The sequence below is a fragment of the Lithobates pipiens genome, unplaced genomic scaffold, assembly GCF_037356315.1.
Source record: "Lithobates pipiens isolate NorthernLeopardFrog02 unplaced genomic scaffold, aLitPip1_a1.2 Scaffold_13, whole genome shotgun sequence".
NCBI lineage: Eukaryota > Metazoa > Chordata > Amphibia > Anura > Ranidae > Lithobates > Lithobates pipiens.
Window position 1 is genome coordinate 62,484,738 of NW_027507718.1, and position 22,079 is coordinate 62,506,816.

General features: G+C 39.4%; 1 protein-coding gene across 2 annotated transcripts in view; it reads right to left on the reverse strand.

Moving 5' to 3' along the window:
* TEK (TEK receptor tyrosine kinase) overlaps positions 1 to 22,079 on the reverse strand; it is a 166,951-nt gene that overhangs the window by 41,100 nt on the left and 103,772 nt on the right. For both annotated transcript variants that reach the window (XM_077475145.1, XM_077475146.1), the window contains 5 exons: positions 16,283 to 16,435; positions 15,078 to 15,209; positions 14,773 to 14,913; positions 10,878 to 11,003; positions 845 to 999 (listed from right to left, as the gene is read on the reverse strand). In XM_077475145.1, coding sequence (XP_077331271.1) covers positions 845 to 999; positions 10,878 to 11,003; positions 14,773 to 14,913; positions 15,078 to 15,209; positions 16,283 to 16,435 — 707 coding nt within the window. The remainder of the gene's footprint in view (positions 1 to 844; positions 1,000 to 10,877; positions 11,004 to 14,772; positions 14,914 to 15,077; positions 15,210 to 16,282; positions 16,436 to 22,079) is intronic.

Sequence of the window (22,079 nt, forward strand, 5' to 3'; positions counted from 1 at the left end):
TATTATAGAGATTTATCAATAGCTATGGCCTTTATTCACATAAAATGATATGATATGAGATCTGCCAAAAGTGTTTTAGTAACAAGCAAGATCAGTGGCAAGTATCAGTAACCCTGGCATCCCAACAGTTATTGCAGCTTTAAAGTGAAAGGAGAAGCAGGAGACTAATTCACTCATCCCGCTTTTACTTTGCTCTCTCCTCCTCTGTCTGTCACGCTGCTTTCTTCATCTTGCCCCTTATGCTATTTCTCTCCCCCTCAGTCTGAGCTCCGCTGTTATACTGGATTGCAAGAGGTTTAAACTAAATCAAAATTCAAACATTTACACTGCTGACTTTAAATGAATGATGTATCGATTAATTACAGAGTTGCAATAATTTGTAACTTTTATGTCTGCCTCAGGTTCAACGTTAGCATTAATACCTGCCCATACAAAAGGAATACAGTGTACAAAAACCTCCCCTTGACTTCCATGAGACCCCCCCCCCCACCCCAGCCTTCCTGCCCTTTGGAGTCAGCCCATAGAAATCTATGGAAAGCAACTGTGCGCTACGATGTTGTATACTAAAGACTAGTATACGTGAAATAGCATCTCACTGGATATTGCAGCAACACTTTGCACTGGCTGCACCCGCAATGTCCAGTGAGATGCTATTTCACGTATACTAGTTTATTGTAGTGATTCATACTAATTACAGTATGTATAGATGAAACAGTAATTGATTGCTGATATATTCTGAACTACCACATTACTATTAGGATGATTTAAAGAAAAAAAAAAAGACTGGATCTATCTTGTGTTAGCTAATGCAGCTGTTTTTTTAATAGTAGTGAGAATATCCTACCTCAAAGACAGTGCCATCTTCTTTAAAAAGATGAAAATCTTTAGCAGATGGTGCTGGGTTACCACTAACTCTGCAAGTAGGCTTAAAATCTATCCCGGAGTTTAACTCTAATGATGTTTCCATTTCTTGTATCTGTGGTGGAATGTGCGGCGGACCTGCAGGAAAGAAACAATTTGTCGATATGACATGTAACAATTATATAATTAAAATAAAAGCATTTGTTTGTCCATTAAAAGGACATGATCTATACCTGAAGGCTTTGGCAAACATTTAAAACTGAAACATGCTTTGCTTTTCTTCTGTATTTTCTTATATGTAGACTAAAAAAGGAAAATTTTACTAATGTGTCATTGCTGGCAAAGGAATTTAAAAGGTTGGTATAATGTTGGTATCATGTTTCTCTCAGAGACTTCAGTGCTTGGATGTGCCCAGCAAAATAATTGTTAAACTCCATAATGTTTAACCTCCCTGGTGGTATGATTAGTTCTGGTTTTAGGCGTGAAAGCGGTACAATTATTTTGCATGGAAATTTGGCGTTTTATATTGTAGTCCTGCAATTCTTAGGAATAACTCTTTTAAATCTGTTCAAACAAGAGTCTAGCAGACATCCCGGGTATGATAAAGTTTATAATATAATATATAATAATAAAAATTATTCAATAATGTAATCAAATCCAAAAACACTGAAATTTGCTCATTTGCAGAATTGTCACTGTCATTAGATTTAGTGTTTGATGACGAATTTCCCCACAAATCGATATTGCTCAATTCTGCAAGTGATTATAATTTATTATCGCTGTTTTCTAGTTGGTCTAAAATCACTTTTGACATAAAGGAACACTTTTTGGTTGCTATGGACAATCTCCAAATTCCAGGCAGAAAAAACAGTATTGATAATATAAAAGTGTATGCAGGGCACTGGACAGATCACTAGGGACAAAGGGGGTGAGTATTTTTTTTATACAGTACTGTAATCTGTAAGATTACAGTACTGTGTGTGTTTTGTGTGTTTTAACTTTTTTGAATTTGGCGCCAATCTACGCTCCCGTGCGCCGTAACGTCGCAGGGAACGGAGCTCGGCGGCACTCGGGCACTGTGTGAATCGAGCGGAGGACATCACTGGATCCAGGGGACAAGGTAAGTAACCTCTCCCTGTATCCAGCGATGCGATCCCGAGGGGTTACCGCTTATGATACTAAAATGATACTAAAATCCCAACCCGAGCCAGACTTGGGAATACCGCTAGGGAGGTTAATAAATAGACTACTGATCCATCTTTTGGCAATGGGAAAAAATACCCCCAACTTTAGAGTCTCTCAGAGAGACAGATAGCTGATCCAATAATTTTGTTTGGAGATGACTTGTAATTGGAATGCTTACTTCTGTAAATTATAATACATATTAACTGTTCTGTGAACATATTGTTGTGATTGTGTTGAATGCTCAGTTCTGTCCCAGTCTTCCAAGCCATTATAATTTACCAGCAAGTCCAACTATTAATATACAACAAGTGTTGCTGGTTAGTGTGATCACCCAATCCTTTTTTTATTTATCAGAACTATGTTTATTAGATTGGCCAAGATATGCTCATCTTTGTGATGTCTTGCTATTTCAGCTGGATTTTGTTGCTGAGTGAGACAACTGGTGTTAGGGAAGAATGAATAAGATTCTAATGCTGCATCATTCCATCGGATATTCAGATCGTGTGTGGGCTTCAGCGGACTTTTTCTTTTGAAATTTCTGACAGACCTAGAAATAGAACATGTTTTAAATCTTTCAGACGGAATCAATTCCTATGGGGAAAACTGTTCGTCTCTATTCCGACGTCCCAAAAACGACGCAAGGACAACTATTGGCTACTGGCTATTTAACGTCCTTTTTCTAGTCCCGTTGTACCTGTTGTACATCACCGTGTTCTAAATGATCGAACTTTGGTGTGATCGTGTGTACGTAAGTCCGTTTCGTCTGAACTCCATCAGAAAAAAGCCAGAGTTTATTCTGATGGAAAAAAACTATTGTGTGTACACGGCATAAGATGAAGTAGCAGAGCTGAATACCTTACAATTTGTATTTATATTATCCAAACTGATGATGCACTAATGAACCGCCCCTCCTTGTGTACCCCACTGAGTGCGCGTGCGCGAATCGCTTTTTTTGGAGATTAGCAGAGCCTTTTTATCTTTTATCCTTGCAAGGAAAGTTTTTATGTATTGTGAACCTGTTGGTACCCTTTTTGAATAAATTAGTCAAAGGTATCTCTGCACTATTGGAGTCTTTTTTTCTTCTCATAATTTTTTGAGGAAATCCATTGGATGACCACATCCCACTGGTGGAAGGAAACGTCCATTGATGCGCAGTGATCGTCTCCTGACAGAAGTGCCTTTGAAACCACTTTCCACAGATGCTGACCAGTTACCTGTGAGGACAGTTGGTGGTATCCTAACAGCAACCCTGCTGTTCTACTAAGCCTTATGTGACCCCCCCAGAACAAGGGTGGTCGCTGGCTTTTTGGTAAGCCTCCATTGCTTATTCCTAGGTGACAGGCTGCACTAGTGGTGGAAACGTATTATTTGGATTTCATTTGTGACCACTTCTTTGTTGGATTATTTCACCCATGAACTGTTTTTCTGTTTGTCTTGCTCATGGATTGATCATATTAACACATATGGACTAGTATGATGTTTTTTTGATCACTTGATTATTTAGAATACACCCTTGTATAATGATGGTTTTTATTCATAATCACTTGCATTATTAGTTTATTACCCAGCGCTGTACTTTTTGTCTATTTATACTTCCCATGGTGTCTGGATCTTCCAAAGAAGCTGTGTGCTAGTAGGCTCTGGCCTGGCTGCCCACATGCCGGTTCTGACAGTGGAGAGCCTCTCACCCAGCTGCAGATCGCTTGTCTAGCTACCTTTGCCTCATCAGGTGTGGCTTCTCTAAGCTGCCAAAAGGAGGGGATTTATACTACCTTAGCATGTCCAGGAAAGTGGTGAATTGTTGCAAATGGATATAAAATGGACCTGTGTCCGCATCTGAGCAGGCTGCTGAGCCAATCTGGTAAATGGCCACTCTGTTGCACTACTATATTATATTACTTATTGCTATAAGCTTCTGATACTTTTTCCAAAAGATAAAGAACCATTTACACAATAAACAACAGACTTATAATACGAATGTACCAAGACTAATGATGATTTGCAACATGCAGTAACTCATACTATCCATTCATCTTTACATTGCTCTTCCTCCTGAAAAGTTTAACGTGTATTAAAACCTATAAACAAACATGTAATATATTGCAGCTTACCAGTCCTTAGATGAGGTAGCTGCCTAATTCTTTATTTTTTCAGGCATTTTTGCTTTGTTGTCACCTGATGATTCTACAAATAAAACACTTCCTGTCCCTTCATGTCTATGCTTTTGTGTCCACTGTATCTATGGAACAGCCATGACTGTAACCTAGGCTGGACTTCAATGTCTGCCTTTGTTCATTTCCATCTCATAGTGGATTGATAAGACTATAGTTTACATAATAAAAATAAGGTTGTTTTTGCTTTCATTTATGTTTACAGGAAATTAGAGAGATATTGTATTTCTAGAAAGATTAACAGTTATTTTCTGTACTTGCCAAATATATTCTTAGCCTGAAAAGTGAAAATGAATGTGGCAAATACATCTAAGGTGCAGTAAACTAAAAAATTTAACATTTTTGTTTTTTGGTTTGAGTAGATTTTAATCTGAAAGATTACTTTCAAGGACTGTACTTTGTAAATCGCCATTGATCTATATGGTGTTCTTGCATAAAAGTTTAAACATGTTATTTGGCATTTACGTTTTTGTTTAGACTTTATCAAGATTTTGCTTTTGATCTAATTGTTTTTCCTGTTTTTCCACCCTGCCATTACTTTTAACATTCCCACATAGTATGCTTTTCCTAAGAGCCATGCACTGTAGTTACGTTCACATTATGTACAGTATATTAGCACTTTATATAGCACGTTCCCATGGCCTGAGAACCTATGCTTTATGCTATATATACAAGCAAGTCTAACACCATTCACACCACTTTTTTGATGTTTATATTGGGTGTTGTGAGTGAACATTATCAAACTGAAAAGTGTGTCCCATATGTTTAGTATCAAAGACATTGTTTTTAAAAAATTAAAATTATGTTTGTTTTCCTATTTAGGATTGTATTTACACAGGCCAGTGGTTTGGGTGTTAATAGTTTATTTTTATCAATTAACAAAATGTAAAGTAAACGAACAAAAGAGAAATCCAAATTGAAGCATCTGTTCTTCTAGGTACACTTGTACACAGTTTTTGAAGGAATTCAAAAGGTAGGTTGTTCCAGACATCTTGTTCCCACAGATCGTCTGCAGATGTTGGCTGCCTCAAGTCCTTGTGTTTCTCCATGTAATCCTAGACAGATTATGGCACTGTTTGACATCTTCTGATGTCAAGGGTAAGTAAGCATGATGTGTATTTCATGTGCTGCAATAAGATTCCTTGGCCGACCACTGAGTCTATGGTCCTCAACATTGCCCGTTTTTTGTGCTTCTACAAAAGAGCTTGAACAGCACATCTTGAAACCTCAGTCTGCTTCGAAATCTGTGCCTGGGTGAGACCTTGCTGATGCAGTATAACTATTTTGTGTCTTGTTGCTGTACTCAGTCTTGTCATGGTGTATGACCTGGGACACAAACTCACCTTATTAGCAGAGTTTGGCTGTTCCTCGCCCAGTTTAACCTTCTCATACAGCTTTTCTGTTTCAATTAATAACTGTGTTTCAACTTACATATGAAAATTGATGATCATTTGCGGCTGCTTGGTATAATTGGTTAATCACACACCTGACTTTAGAGTCCTACAAAATCAGTGCTACAAAATCTCTGTCTTTGTGCAAGTCTACAAAGTGTGCAAGTGTAAAAATTGATGCTGGTTTGAAGCCAAAGGGAAGTCACACCAAATAATGATTTCGATTTTTCTTCTGTTCGCTCTTTTTGCATTTTGTAAATTAATAAAAAATAAACAATTAAAATATAAATTTGTGAAAGCATTCTTTTTATACAGCATTTCTTCACACATAAAAATCTAGATACACCATAAAAGACCTCCCCTCAAGTGTATCACCACAGCGCTCAAACTCATCTCCTAATAGCTGCCACTTCAACGCTTAATATATAACCAAGAAGGTGAAAAAAGAAAAAAAAAAAATGAAACTACGTCACAAAAAACACCTTGTAGCGCTAGATAACTCCTAAATAATAATAATACAATTAATCCACATGAAAAATATACAAACATTTACATGTGCATAATAAACTTCCAATAAAGATAAATTGAAAAGTACTGTGATCAAATATCAGATAAATTGCTAAAAGCAATCACATGTGCATATTAGTGTTTTACTACCAATACAGAAAATAGTGATCAAAGTCCCAAAAAAAAAGGAATATGAAAAAAGAAAAAAACCCAAATCAGTTCAAAGACTCCTTTTCAGATGAAAAAAGCACATATAGCAGAGTGTCCATATAACGAAAAGCCTCCACCGCACCCTTGATGTTCGTGCCCCCCCTCGTTTGGAACACTCACCAGCTGTATTGCTCAGCACTCTCGTGTCGAGCCAAAGGAGCTTTTAATGAATGAGGATGATCAACGTTTCTCCAGCAAACACTTGCAGTATACTTCTCAGCAAAGGATAACGAGCTATCATCTCAAATATACCTCGGGGAGACAAAGAGACTTCCCATAGTGCAAAATTGCAAAACTGCTTTTAATCTCAATAAAAATCAATTAAAATCACACTCACATGGACCAACTTAAAAACAAGCACTTCGAACAGAAATTTCACTTCCTCACAGGCATCGGTGAGCACACTGGATGCTGGCTAGGTTAATATCATAGGCACTGTCCATATTAGTAAGAAGCTGAGTTAAGGCGGAGGGAGGAGGACACACGAGCGAAAGGACTGAACGTTACGTTTTGGCACTACTTTCAAATTTGGTTGTCTGCTGTCAGGTACCACACAGCTACCATTTATATGGACAGTGCCTATGATATTAACCTAGCCAGCATCCAGTGTGCTCACCGATGCCTGTGAGGAAGTGAAATTTCTGTTCGCTTGTTTTTAAGTTGGTCCATGTGAGTGTGATTTTAATTGATTTTTATTGAGATTAAAAGCAGTTTTGCAATTTTGCACTATGGGAAGTCTCTTTGTCTCCCCGAGGTATATTTGAGATGATAGCTCGTTATCCTTTGCTGAGAAGTATACTGCAAGTGTTTGCTGGACAAAAGGTGGATCATCCTCATTCATTAAAAGCTCCTTTGGCTCGACACGAGAGTGCTGAGCAATACAGCTGGTGAGTGTTCCAAACGAGGGGGGGCACGAACATCAAGGGTGCGGTGGAGGCTTTTCGTTATATGGACACTCTGCTATATGTGCTTTTTTCATCTGAAAAGGAGTCTTTGAACTGATTTGGGTTTTTTCTTTTTTCATATTCCTTTTTTTTTGGGACTTTGATCACTATTTTCTGTATTGGTAGTAAAACACTAATATGCACATGTGATTGCTTTTAGCAATTTATCTGATATTTGATCACAGTACTTTTCAATTTATCTTTATTGGAAGTTTATTATGCACATGTAAATGTTTGTATATTTTTCATGTGGATTAATTGTATTATTATTATTTAGGAGTTATCTAGCGCTACAAGGTGTTTTTTGTGACGTAGTTTCATTTTTTTTTATTTTTTCACCTTCTTGGTTATTTCTTCACACATGCCTAAAACTTTTGCTCAGTACTGTAAGGAGGGCTGAGGACACTGATATGACAGGAGGTCTGCAATGTAAATAGAGGGGGCTTTGATGTAAAAGGGGGAGGTGGGCTGTGATGTGAAAAGGGGCCTGAGGACGCTCATGTAAAGGGCACCATGATGTAAAGGTGGGCTGTGATGTGAAGTGGGATCAGTTTTTCTTCTCTACACTCATTAATTGAACCCACTTTACACGAGGTCTACACATACTTTAGCATAGCAGAGACGGCCAGTTTTCCCTCACCGTTAACGCCTATTATGGGGCACCTGGACTTCATACCGGGTACCACCGTCAGGGCTCCGGGCCGAGAAGAGACTGGTCAGAGCCTCTTCATTTCTCGGATCCTCTGCATGGACTAACCTCCAAAGCTTGTATCCCACCCCTAATTCCTCCATTTTGGGTAAATGGAAGATCTTAAAACTATCTCACTTTCTTCAATCCCTCCCGGATCATGGCTGCTTTCGTAGACAACCCACGCCGTTTGAAGACCTATGCCTAGGAAAAGAGCCCATACAGAAATCTCTAGCCTGTTCTTATAATATACTACTGACAGCCACATCGCAACATGATCCCCCGTATCTGAAGAAGTGGGAGAGAGACCTCAACGTCTCGTTCACGGAGGATCAAAAGACTTGTATCCTTCTATTTGGGCACTGGTCTTCCCTGTGCAGTAAATATCAAGAGATTACTTTCAAGATCCTGACACGCTGGTACAGGACCCCATCGGTGCTGGCGTCAATATTTCCAGGACATAGTGCGTTGTCCTGGAAATGCAGTACCTAAACTGGCAAGTCACTCCACATCTTCTGGGAGTGTCCACTGCTGGCCCCTTTCTGGAGCCAGGTCCTGAAGATCGTATACAAGCTTACTGATTTCTCCCTTCATGAAAACCCGGCAGCTGTACTCCTAAACCTGACCCCTATGTCCTATAGGAGATATCACAAATCTTTACTGAAACACATTTTAAAGCAAGGGCCTGCTTCCCCAGCATGTGGAAGCAACAGTCCCCACCTTTGGTGTCACAGTGGTTTGCCAGGTTGAACGATATACAACGGATGGAACACCTGATGGCAGTCCTTGGCGAAAGGGAGGAGGAACACAATGCACGTTGGATACACTGGGATTTGTTATGGTTCTCGAACAAATATGAGACATACACTTGAGTACGTTTCTACATGTAAATCAGATGTCTGGAGTCGTTGACCCTGTCGAAACTCCCTACCGCCCCGTCCTATTAATTCCCTCTCTCTCTCCCCTTCTCCACACACCTCCTTATCTCAATCTTTCCCTGACACCTTGGTGTCATCCTTTTTATTTTTCTATTTCTTTTTATATTACTCTGAAAAACTTAATCGGTATGCAGTGATTGGTAGGGGTACCCTTACAATACCAGGGAAGGTAGACGTGACAGAAACAGTTTACAACATATAAGTGTTGTTTCATACCTCTCTTTAGCTAGGTTCCTGCTAGTTAGGGTCACACTTCTCTCACACTATATCTTATAGGTATGTGTATGACCCATAAAATGATGGGTCTTTTACAATTAGAGGTTCCCGTCACAGTCCTGTTTGAAAGTAGGCTTTATTTGAAATAGAGGCAATAACCTACAGTTGATCATTTTCTTCACATGGCTGTTAAGGAACTTTATTGGTTTTGTCGCTGTTACCCGTTGCCTTTTTGAAATGTTGGGTTTAATGTCTATCTCTAGATGTCACCAGTTACTGTATGTAAAACCATGCCTTATTGATCATTCCGCATACCTTAAATAAAGATTAAAAAAAAAAAAATAGAATGAGTATTTTGCCATAATAATATCATATGTAACTGACTACGGTATCCAAAAATATAATCAGTCCTTCACAGATGGAACTATCTGATACTGAACCCCATCACATCGTAACATAAAGCAATACATAGTGTTGATAACAAAGAGATACAGTTCTTACTCAGATCCAGTAGATGCATCATTCACCCACCCTCCCCACACTTTGTCAAATTTTGCCGGAACCCCTCTACTGCCATATGTAGCCTTATAAAGAGGTAGGGCTTTATTTATTAGAGCTTTGCAAGCCGTGATGATAAGAGCATGAGATTTTTTCCAAGAAAGGATAATGCTTTTTCAAGCGTAATAGAGCAATAAGGTTAGGAGAGTTTGGGTGACCTTTGTAGGGGCCAAGGGGTAAACCAATCCCAGCAGGCAAATTTCCACAGAAGGAATTATGTTTAACATTGTGACAGAATTTATACATTGTACTACATTGAGCCAAAATTGTTGTATTGCCGTACAATCCCAGAATATATGAATAAAATCTGCATTACATCACCAACAACTAGGTAATTGGGCGAGAAATATTTTAGCCAATCTAGCAGGGGTTAAATAAATTCTGTGCAAAAATGTATATTGAATAAGGTGGTCTCTAGCAGACACCAGTCTAGTGAAAGAGGAGTTTCATGGAATTAGATTTGTATTGACCAGACCTTCACGAAATTTAAGTCTATACCCCTGGTATAAAATAATAAGCTGCAATTCAGCATATTGGAACATCACTACATCAAAGTCTCCAACAACTCAATATCCTATTATTCAACTGCCATGGCAATATACACATATCAGAACTCAACAGTTCTGACCTCACTATTAGATTTGACAATTCCCAGTCCGTAACTCACACATTATTGAAGGCAAAGACAGAGTGGAATCTAATATTCCCAGATGTCAGCAAAAGCAGCATCCATTTTTCTCTTCTTATAGGTAGTGTGATAAAGATGATGTACTGCAGCAGGACATCTGTGAATAGATCTTTTGGGAGCCTCTTTACTAAAAGATCACTAAATTACTAAAATTACAAATTACAAAAAATTGTCAGTATGTACAGTGACTGTGAAAGTCACAAATTCAAGACTTTGCTGAAATATCTACCAGAAACGCTGGATTTCACTGCTACCTAATAACAGTTGTGGTTCCATCTAAATAAGAAACGTTACCATATGTGATGCTGACTCTCTCATATAAACATAGGCCATTGATAGCAATAGTCCATGGAACAGCAAACTCACTTTATAAACTATGCACTGTCAGATAATTTCCTGAAAATGTCAGTTTGCTGTAGAGATTGAGCTGAGGCTGCACAAAAGCACAATAGGAACATATTATATCTGTGTGTGTCCTGCAGCCACCAATATATAACAATACAGTGTTACCTTGCTTTACCTTCATTTTCACAACGAAGCCCACGCCATCCCTGGGGACAAAGGCAACCTTTGAACCTATCACAGGCTCCTCTGGCACAAAGACACTTCATCTTACAGTCAGGTCCATAGAAACCATCTGGACAAGCTGAAAAAGAAGTAAGTAATGTCTACATTACTACAAAGTATACCTAAATGTCAAGAGAAAAAAACCCCAGCTCAATTGCTATATAGTATAGTTGGTGTGTAGAGTAGTCGGTGCTCTGGCTAATTAAAGCGGGAGTCCACCGGGACTCCGCGTTTTTTTTTTTTTTTTAAAAGCCAGCAGCTACAAATACTGCAGCTGCTGACTTTTAAAATAGTGACACTTACCTGTCCAGCGCGCCCGCGATGTCGGCACCCGAAGCCGATCTCTAGGTCGCCTGTCGGGTCCTGCCGCCGCCATCTTGGGTATGGGAATCAGGAAATGGAGCCTTTCGGCTTCATTTCCCGGTTCCCTACTGTGCATGCACGAATCGCGCTGCGCAATAAGGACGCTCCCCGCTGCCTCTGGGATCTGTGTGTTTCCCAGCAGGCAGCGGGGCACTTGCGGGAAGGGGTGGGCACTTGCGGAAAGGGGAGTAAGTTACACCCCTTTCCGCAGAGAGCTATCCCGGAAGTGGGTGCAGTTACCTGGATTATCCAGGTAACTGCACCCCCCTCCCCCCTGAAAGGTGCCGATTGTGGCACCGGAGGGGGGGAGGGTTCCGATGAGCGGAAGGTCCACTTTAGGGTGGACCTCCGCTTTAAGCTCATAAAAGAACCATAGAAAGTACAGGCCGGCAACTCGAAAGCTTCTCCATAGAAAATATTTATTTGAGCATTACAGCAATAACATCATCCAAAAATACTGACGTGTTTCGACCTTAGGCCTTCATCAAAAGTTTCCGGCCTGTACTTTCCATACCTAAATGTCAGACATTGGCTTCTAAAAAGGAACAATGTGTGCAATTACATATAAAATCTCCTAAACTGAGAAAAAGTAAAATGCACAATGTGAAAAGTAACTGACCCATTGTCATGTAATTTTTGTTGTATGTAACTCTAAATATCTGTTAGGAAAGAAGAAAGGAAGAAAGAAAAATCAAGGAAGCGAGTTGACAAATGCACTAAAACATGCTGATGGCAGATGATTATATTCATTTCAAATCAGTGCTACCATAGGCGTGCGAATGGGGTGTGCCAGATATGTCTGGGCACCCCATAATCACACAATGTAGTGCAGATCCTCTCTGCTACTCGTGCATCCAGTGTTCACTCAGTCTTTCCTCCTCTCCTCTCCCACCAGCTGCTGCTGCAGGCACAATGGGATGTTTCAGGATGGAGAGCAGGGAAGGGGCCGGTAAAAATGTTTTACTGACCCCTTCCTTTTCTGAATGAACACAGTGAGTGATTGTGTCCATTCATAACTGAATCATAGTAAACTAGACTTACTATGCTTCCATTTGTGAATAAACAGGAGCCCGCTCAGCACATTTCCTATTCATTCACTGTCCAGTGCAGCTAAGGGTGCAGAGAAAGTGACTGTGGAATCTCTGTCTGTCTTAAAGTGAGACATCAGGGGTCTGTTTAGACCCCTAATATTGCACTAAAGCCCCCCAATGGGGCTCCTAAAAAAAATTGTAAAAGAATAATAAAAAAATAATATTGTCAAAAATATAAAAAAAATTAAAATTAAAATATTAACAATAAAAAACTACTGACACCATCCACTGCCCTACTGATACCACCCTCTGTCCTATTGAAACATCCACTTTCCTACTGACACCACCCTCTGTCCTACTGAGACATCCACTTTGCTACTGACACCACCCTCTGTCCTACTGACACATCCACTTTGCTACTGACACCACCCTCTGCCTTACCGACTCATCCACTTCCCTACTGACACCACCCTCTGTCCTGTTGATTCATCCACTTTCCTACTGACACCACCCTCTGCCCTACTGACACATCCACTTTGCTACTGACACCACCCTCTGTCCTACTGACACATCCACTTTGCTACTGACACCACCCTCTGCCCTACTGACACCATCCACTGCTCTACTGACTGACAGATCCACTGTCCTACTGACACCAACCTCTGCCCTACTGACACATCCACTGTACTACTGACAGATCCACTGTCCTACTGACATATCCACTGTCCTACTGACACCAACCTCTGCCCTACTGACACATCCAATGTACTACTGACAGATCCACTGTCCTACTGACACATCCACTGTCCTACTGACACCACCCTCTGCCCTGCTGACTCGTCCACTTTCCTATTGACACCAACCTCTGCCCTACTGACATAGCCATTGCTCTACTGATACCATTCTCTGCTCTACTGACACCATCCACTGCTCTACTGACTGACAGATCCACTGTCCTACTGACAGCAACCTCTGCCCTACTGACACATCCACTGTACTACTGACAGATCCACTGTCCGACTGACACCAACCTCTGCCCTACTGACACATCCACTGTACTACTGACAGATCCACTGTCCTACTGACACCAACCTCTGCCCTACTGACACATCCAATGTACTACTGACAGATCCACTGTCCTACCGACACATCCACTGTCCTACTGACACCAACCTCTGCCCTACTGACACCACCCTCTGCCCTACTGACACCACCCATGTTTTAATACATTTTAAACCGTTTACATTTATTTATAAGAGAGAGTGTGTATCTGTGTGTCTGCATGGTATGTGTATGAGTATATACACATGCATGTATGTTTGAGCTTTGGGGCACACACCCTAATGCAATAGGCTGCATACACCTACTGTATGTGCACTACATAGATTTTTTATCCAACAATAAACAAAAGGAGAGCAAAGGTAAGAACAAAGGTAGGTTGTGCAAGTAACTGCTTTTTGACTGTACTGTGAGACCAAGGGTCAATTACTACTGATCTCTGAACACTGCGTCACTTACCACTGATCTCTGCATCACTACTGACCTCTGAACTCTATAGTAAGTGATGCAGAGGTCAGTAGTGATTTCAGGGTCAGTATTAAGTGATAAAGAAGTCAGGGGTCAGTAGTAAATGACACAGTGTTCAGAGGTCAGTAGTGACTCAGAGGTCTGTAGCAAGTGACCCAGAGGTTAGGGGTTAGTAGTAAGTGTTGCAGATTGGCTAATTGTGAGCATGGTCAACATCAGTGCTGGGACAAGGTCATCTAGTGCCTGAAACAAAGATGCCAAACTGCGCCCCCCCCCCCCCTGTCATGATTAAGCTTAAGGGATCCTACACCCGGCTGTCTCTCACTTGTCAAAATAACTGCCACTGTCACTACTTCTGTCAGCCTTGTAACAGAAAGAAGGCGCCCCCTTCCCTACAGTTAATCATTGCGCCCATGGCAACTGTCCCTCCCGCCCACCCCTTGTCCTAGCCCTGGTCAACATATAAAAAGCACATGGTTACAGGCAGACTTTTTAACCTCTATGTCACAACTTAAGCATCTCCCTATAGCACGTCCAATATCCTCCCAGATGATATAGCAACTTCATCTCAGTACACCAATATATCTCACTACCAATATATCTATTCCAACAACACCCCACCATGTCTTCATTCTATTCTCAATGTTGCCATCCTGTCCTAAACAGGGGCTACTAGTCAAATTTAGTTCTGCTGGGTGGTAGACAACCAATCAGAATCCACCTTTCTTCTCACACACAAAAATAAATGGTGTTGGGGATAGACTTCATATATTACCAGTACTCATTTTATTGTCCAATTAAATACGTTTGAACATTCATTATCTTCCAGCAAGTAGCTCAGAGACAGTTGAGGACATACAAAAGGAATTTTGTCTTTCCTGGACTCTAGTGGATTATTAAATATTTTTGTTCATGTATGTATCTTACCTTCATCACACATAAGTCCTTTCCAGCCAGTAGCACAAGAACAGCCATATGGGTCCTCTAAGCAGAACATGTGCCCTTTGCAGCTTTCTTTGTTTCCACAGGTTTCTCTGCAGGTTGTGCCAAATCTGTGCTCACCACATGCTGCAAAATAGGGATTAGCACACATTTAGGGCTGATTTGTGATATTTTGATAATGTGTGTGCAAAAGCGGGCATCAGTTCACTGTCCATGTTCAGCAGTGATATATGGCTAATAACCGTACAAGGCGCTTTTATGTTATAGATCGCATTGCAGTCCTTACTTACCCATTAAACATGTTGTTCCCATGAAGCCAGGAGGGCAAATACATTCCCCTGTGTCTTCATGGCAGACTCCACCATTATGGCAATCTGGGCATGTCTTATTGCATTGTGGTCCCCACTTTTGTGCTCTACATCCTGTGAAGTAAAAGGAGACACCCAAAATTAATAATTTATTATGTATGAGAGAATCGAAAAGTACAGTTACATTTGTGTTACTGTTAATTTATCAGTGTATATAAAGTTCCTCTTATTTAAAGGGTACTAGAAAGCAATGCTGTTAAAAATATTAAAGTAATTGTAAACGATCACCTTGTAAAACAACCCATTCAGTTTAAAATAGAAATGAAAGACAAAACATTTTTGTGTAGATATAAAAATACATTATAAATACCCATTTTCCCTTTTTTATAAATGATCGCATTTCCTCTGTTCTCAGCTGCATAAGAGCTGGGGGGGAGAAACAGCAGCACACTGAGCTTTCCAGAAAATGGCTGTGAAGTGGGTAGCGAGTCTGATCATTGGAGGAGAGTACACTGAGTTCCCAACATAGCTAGAGAACTGAGGGACTCCCAGGATTCTGTGGGGTCAGCATAGACTGTCAGAAATCTATCTAGGCAAAGGGTTCTTGCTTCAGCCTTTTAAGTATAAACTACAAATTGTTTTAATGTGTTTTTTGTTGTTTTTCTTTTAGTTCTCTTCCTTTTCTCTTAAATCAACAGTAGTTCGGATTTTTGCCAATAGGTTGAACTTGGTGGTCATTTTAACCAAGATTACTATGACTCTGTGCACTTTCAGTATATATAGAGCACTTTGAATCACTTACCATATAAAGTGTGATATAGTCATTCCGACCATGTTGTCACAATTCTATTACAGATTTCTATTGTGGTCATTTGATGGTCATTTTAACCAAGATCACTATGATTCTGTATACTTTCTGTATATGTAGAGCACTTTGAATCACTTACCATATAAAAAGTAATTACAACCATGTTGTCACAATTCTATTACAGCCAGATTTCTATTGTGGCCATTTGATGTTGGACAACACCAAGAACAACTTACACATGTTGTTCACTACACAATTTTAGCACCATTGTTTTTTTTATATTTATGATTGAATAGTATTGATCCATACTTTTAATTTGATATTCATGCTCTTTTGTAGAGCTAGCATTAGGATATTAACCATAAAACACTGAACTTACGTCTGACAATAAGCCTGGTGCTAGCGGTATTAAAATGGTTGCCTCCAATGTAACGCACTAGGTACACACTTGCATCCTTGGGCTGCACATTCATGATGGTGTGCTCTAGGAGGTTTGGCACCTCATGCTTTGGTACAGAGTGAAAGAAGGAATCTGGAATACATAAACAGGAATATAACACAACGTAGGTAACGTTTTCATTTGAAAGATATACAGATTTGATTTTTCTTATAGTGCATTCAAGAACGTAATGGAATACATTATTTTAAAACAGTCCCCTACAGGGCTGAAAATATAGCTGAATATTTAACTATCCTCTCAGTCACTCTAAGTGGGAAATCCTGCCTGTTATAGTCACACAATCAGTTGAAATGTTATAAAGGGGCACCTCACTATCCCTCCAGAGATGGAATACTTTTAGCAAGCATCTCACCAAAGATAAAATTCTTAGGCCTTGTTTACATAGGCAGCTAGGGGGTTGTAATATAGGCTAAATCACAAATTTACTACTCTCTGACAACCCAGTCACAAGTTAGCATGGCCAACAATCGTGTTAGCACACACTGCCGAGGTTATAGCCTAGCAACATTTATACAACAGGTCATGTTCAGCAGGCATTACCACCACAAAACATGACCTGTTCAATTGAATTGAACTAGAGCACAAACATGAGCCAAACACTTGGCTTGAGGCGTAGTATTACCATTTAAAATTCCCATTTAGCTGAAAATCTGATTTTTGGAAGTATTCTGTACACAAGAAATTTACTGAATGCCCACAGTGTAGCCATTATTACCATTGTTTGAATGAAATGCCAGTTTTTGAAATTCCAAAAATGGCTTGTGTGTCACTATGTTATAGTTCAAAACACACTAAGCCCTTGTACACACGGTCGGAGATTCCGACAACCAAATCCGTCGGAGTAACTCCGACGGATTAATTCCGGACCAGGTCCGGAAGTGATGTTGCATACACATGGTCGGACTAAGTTGTCGGAAAATCCGATTGTACATAACGTGATGACGATATTTCGTTACAACGGGATTACGTTCAGGCTAGTAGCCAATAGCTTTGGTCTAGGAATTTGATCTGAGCATGCGTGGCACTTTGGCTGTCGGAGTAGGCTACACATGATCGGAGTATGTCCGATCGGAGCATTTTGTCTGAAAATATTTCCGGCAAGTTGAAAAAGTTGGTCCGACGGATATTCCGACGGAAACAGTCCGATGCAAACCACACACAGTCGGAATATCCGACAAAACGCTCCGATAGGAAACATTCCGACGGAATCTCCGACCGTGTGTACAAGGGCAAACAATGACCTGATGTATATGTATATTGTAAGATTGGTCTTTACGTGGCAAATATTAATAGAGAAACAACAGCAGAGTGTGCTATACCCACGTACCAAACCCACTATGACCTAAAACTTTTATTCATAGCTGTCTAGAACTCATAATGCAGAAAATGAAAGGAAGTCATAAGGATGCCAGGTGTATAACCTTATAGGGAAATGCAGAATTAGTGCAAAAATACAAAATTATGGAATAGATATGCAACTGTCTTTATTATGGGGAGATAACAGCCAGAAAGCAAGTATGTCTTTAGCTGCCATTGCTCAATCTTTCTGTCTGAGTGGAGATGTGTATAGGGTTGGTACCTGTCCACATACCGCAAACCAAAGGCATGGATTGATACTGAGGGTTACTGTGGTTGCTAAAAGGCTTAGCTGCCCATCAAAATCAAATATACCATAATAAAGGCAGCTCTTTATCTGTTCCATCATTTTGTATTTTTTCACAAAATCTACATTGCCCTATAAGTTTATACACTTGGCACCCTTTTGACTTCCTTTAATTTTCTACATTATGAGTGTTATATAGTTTTGAATAAAAGTGAAGTTTTAGGTCATAGTAGGCGTTATAGACATTTTACCGAATATGGGGTTTACCATTAATAACCATGTTCATATTTAAAAGGCTTTACCTATATAGTACAATGAATTAAACTTGTACCATTAGAAATATGGAGGCTGCCATAGTGTTTAAATTACTTCCATACTTCGAGAAATTTACCGAGGGCATACAAATTAAGAGTTTTGATATTGATGTGACTTTAAAACTGATCTACAGCCAGTTATATGTTAATGTTCTTGACAAACTTTTTAGCCTATGTAAAGTGTTGGTTCTATGCAGCAACAGGACCTGTCCTAGGCCTTAAAATCTTTTTTTTGTATAGTTATAACAGAAAGCAATTACAAACATGACAGGTTCATGTGATGTTCTCATGTACTGGGGTGTACTAGGGTGTATCTAAACTTTGGACTGTTCGCTATTGTTATTACTGTGGTCATGGAAAACAATAATCTGCAAGTTCTTCCAAAAATGATGTTAGTTTTGCAACAATTTATTCTGGCTCAGAATGTGTGACTATGGGATTAACAATGTGGTCATATACTTGCCAGATTCTAACTAAAACCCAATGAATTCTTATATCTTTTTATCTCTATACATATTCGTGCCCCACTATGCTATTAGTTGTTACTGAATTTTGCTTGGGAAAAGTCATAACCACTAGTTATCCGGGGCAATTTTGTAATTTTTCACATACAAGTAAAAAATTTGCATGCCAATCATTTATCAAACACATAACAAATATAAAAAATACATTTAAATTAATTTTTTTGCACACAAATGCAATTTAATATCCAATTTTTTTGGTCAAATATAAAATATGATGTTGTGTCAGAGATAACAAACATGTCAAGATTTAAAATTGCACATGCCTGCGAAATGGTGACAAACTACAGTACCTAAGTTGTAGTGGGTTTATGGTAGTAAACCCAAAACCTAAATCATAATATACTTCAGCTTAGCAGTCAATAGACGTGGTGTTTGGTGTAGCAAGGACTACATGGAACAGCACCCGGGAGCGTCACCTCTACATATGTATACCATGCTTGTCAATTTCTACTATATGTGAGGACATTTTATTATGAAATTAAACCATTTTTTCTCAAACTAGTCAACAAGGCCTATGATTAAAGGTGCAGAGGTGGGTCGCTGATGTTTTGGGAATGTGTGAGCTACAAAGGCACAGGAATTTGGTCAAAATTTATGTAAAGATGAATGCAGTATGTTATAAAAAAAATACTGGCGGAAATTAGCATTCAGCCAGAAAGCTGTGCAAGGGACATACTTGGAAAATTCCAACATGACAATGATCCAAAACACAAGGCCAAGTCAACCTGTCATTGGCTACAGCAGAATAAAGTGAAGGTTCTGGAGTGGTCATCTCAGTCTCCTGACCTCAATATCATTGAGCCACTCTGGGGAGATCTCAAATGTGCAGTTAATGCAAGACAGCCCAAGAATTTACAGGAACTGAAGGCTTTTTGCCAAGAGGAATGGGCAGCTTTACCATCTGAGAAGATAAAGAGCCTCATCCACAAATACCACAAAAGACTTCAAGCTGTCATTGATGTTAAAGGGGGCAATGCACGGTATTAATAACTGGGGTATGTAAACTTTTGATCAGGGTCATTTGAGTAGTTTCTGTTGTCATTATGATTTAAAAACATAAATGGCTTCAGCCAAACACTAACCATGAGGGAAAGAAAAGTTTTTGTGTTATTCATATTCTCTGAAAAAAGGCCAAGAAATCATAAATTCTGGCAGGGTATGTAAACTTATGAGCACAACTGTGCATATGTTTGCTGGATCTACATGTGTTTTTGCATTTGTGTGTGAGCACAGAGGGATGTGAGTGCTTTTAAAAAGTTTTTTTTAAGTTATTTTTATTTATTTTATTTTGTATGTTTTAAACATTTTATTTTTTTTTAAATGAAGGATGCAGTGGACAATAAAAATTCAGCAGAGGGTCTAACCTTTCCAAATGGCAATCAAAAAGTTTTTCCTAGACATACACTGTAATGATTACAAAGCTGCTTTTAACCACTTGCCGACGACCATATTGCTAATATACGGCCTCAGCATAGCTCCCTAGTTCTGGGAGGGTGTACCTGGGCATCCTCCCATGTGTGCGACTCCTGGACTCCTCCTTGGGTGTGCATTGGGGGCACTTTGTGACCGCTGTGTGCCTTGGACAGACCGTGTGTGAGGAAAGGAGAGCTGATCCGTGCAGGATCACAGAATGTGTTTACATACTGTGATTTTTACACAGTATGCAAGTACACAGTGCAGCTGCATCAGAGCCCTTATCAGTCACCAGTCATCCACACCAGTGCAGCCACATCAGAGCCCTGATTAGTCACCAGTCACCAGACACCAGTGCAGCCACATCAGAGCCCTGATCAGTCACCAGTCATCCACACCAGTGCAGCCTCATCAGTGTCCTGATCAGCCACACTAATACAGCCACCCCATAGCAGCCTCATCAGTGTTCTGATCAGCCACACTAATACAGCCATGCCAATGCAGCCTCATTAGTACCCTGATCAGCCAGGTAAGTGCAGCCATGCCAATGCAGCTTCATTAGTGTCCTGATCAGCCATTCCAATGCAGCCACACATGCGGCATCACCATACTCAAGAGGAGTAGCAGAATGTGTTTAAGGGTGGAATTCTGTTCATATTGAGTGTTAGAAATATCTTTAAATTGAGAACTTTGCATAAACCACAAAATAATGATTTTCATTCCACATTTTCCAAAAACTTGTGGCTAAAAAATGACATGTTCAAAAAACTCATTATGCCTCATAGAAAATACCTTTGGGTGTTTGCTTTACAAAATGTGTTTTTTTTTTAAATATCTTCCCAATGTCCTGGTGCTCCAGGACCTTAACAAAATTTAATAGGTAGTCAGGAAATTAGATGTGTAATTTATGCTCCTTGAAGGCCCAAAGGTGCTTCTTGGATTTTGGACCCCCTTTTCAATCTAGTCTGTGAAAAAGCCTCACACATGTGGTATCCCTTTTTCGGGAGGGATAGCAGAATGTGTTTTGGACTGTAGTTGCAAATATGCCTATGATGTGTGTGGGAAATAACTTGTTAAAATTTTGTGGAAAAAATAAACATTTTATGTAATTTCTTTATTTTCCAAAGAACTGTGGGGAAAAATGAAAACTTCAAAAAGCCTCACACTAAATACCTTGGCATTTTCAAGAAATGAGCTAGACAATCAGTACATCAGAGTGTGAGTGTTCAATTTAAAAATATATGTACTGTAGTTTTTAGACTTTATAATTTTAATACAGACTAAATAAAATACACCAATTGGGGTTAATTTTACCAAAGAAATAAAGCAGAAGAAACGTTGCCCTACATTTATGAAGAAATATTACGTATTTGCAAAGTTTTATAACAGAAACAAAGAAACGTGTTTTATTTAATCAAAGTTTTGAGTATTTTTTAAATTTATTTAGCAAAAAATAAAAAAAACTCAGTGGTGATTAAATATCACCAAAATAAAGCTCTATCTGTTTTAAAAAAAAATGATAAGACATTTAATTTGAGTACAGTGTTGCATGCTTGAATAATTCAAAGTGTGACAGCGCTGAAATCTGAAAATTGGCCTGGGAAGGAAAGGGGTGAAAGTGTCTGTTATTGAAGTGATTAAGAACAAAAAGGAATAGGGTTCAACCTCACTTTTGAGAACCCAATAAAAAATTAAGTATGAAAGTTACACTTTTTAGCTACGTATATGATTTGCCCACTTGTGCCTTTGCCATTTCTTACTCTTAATTTTCCTTTTGCATAAGCAGAAATATGGGTCCATTACTGACCCAATATAAGCAGTATTGATGTCCTAAAGAAAATAACCATGCATTCAGAATGGAT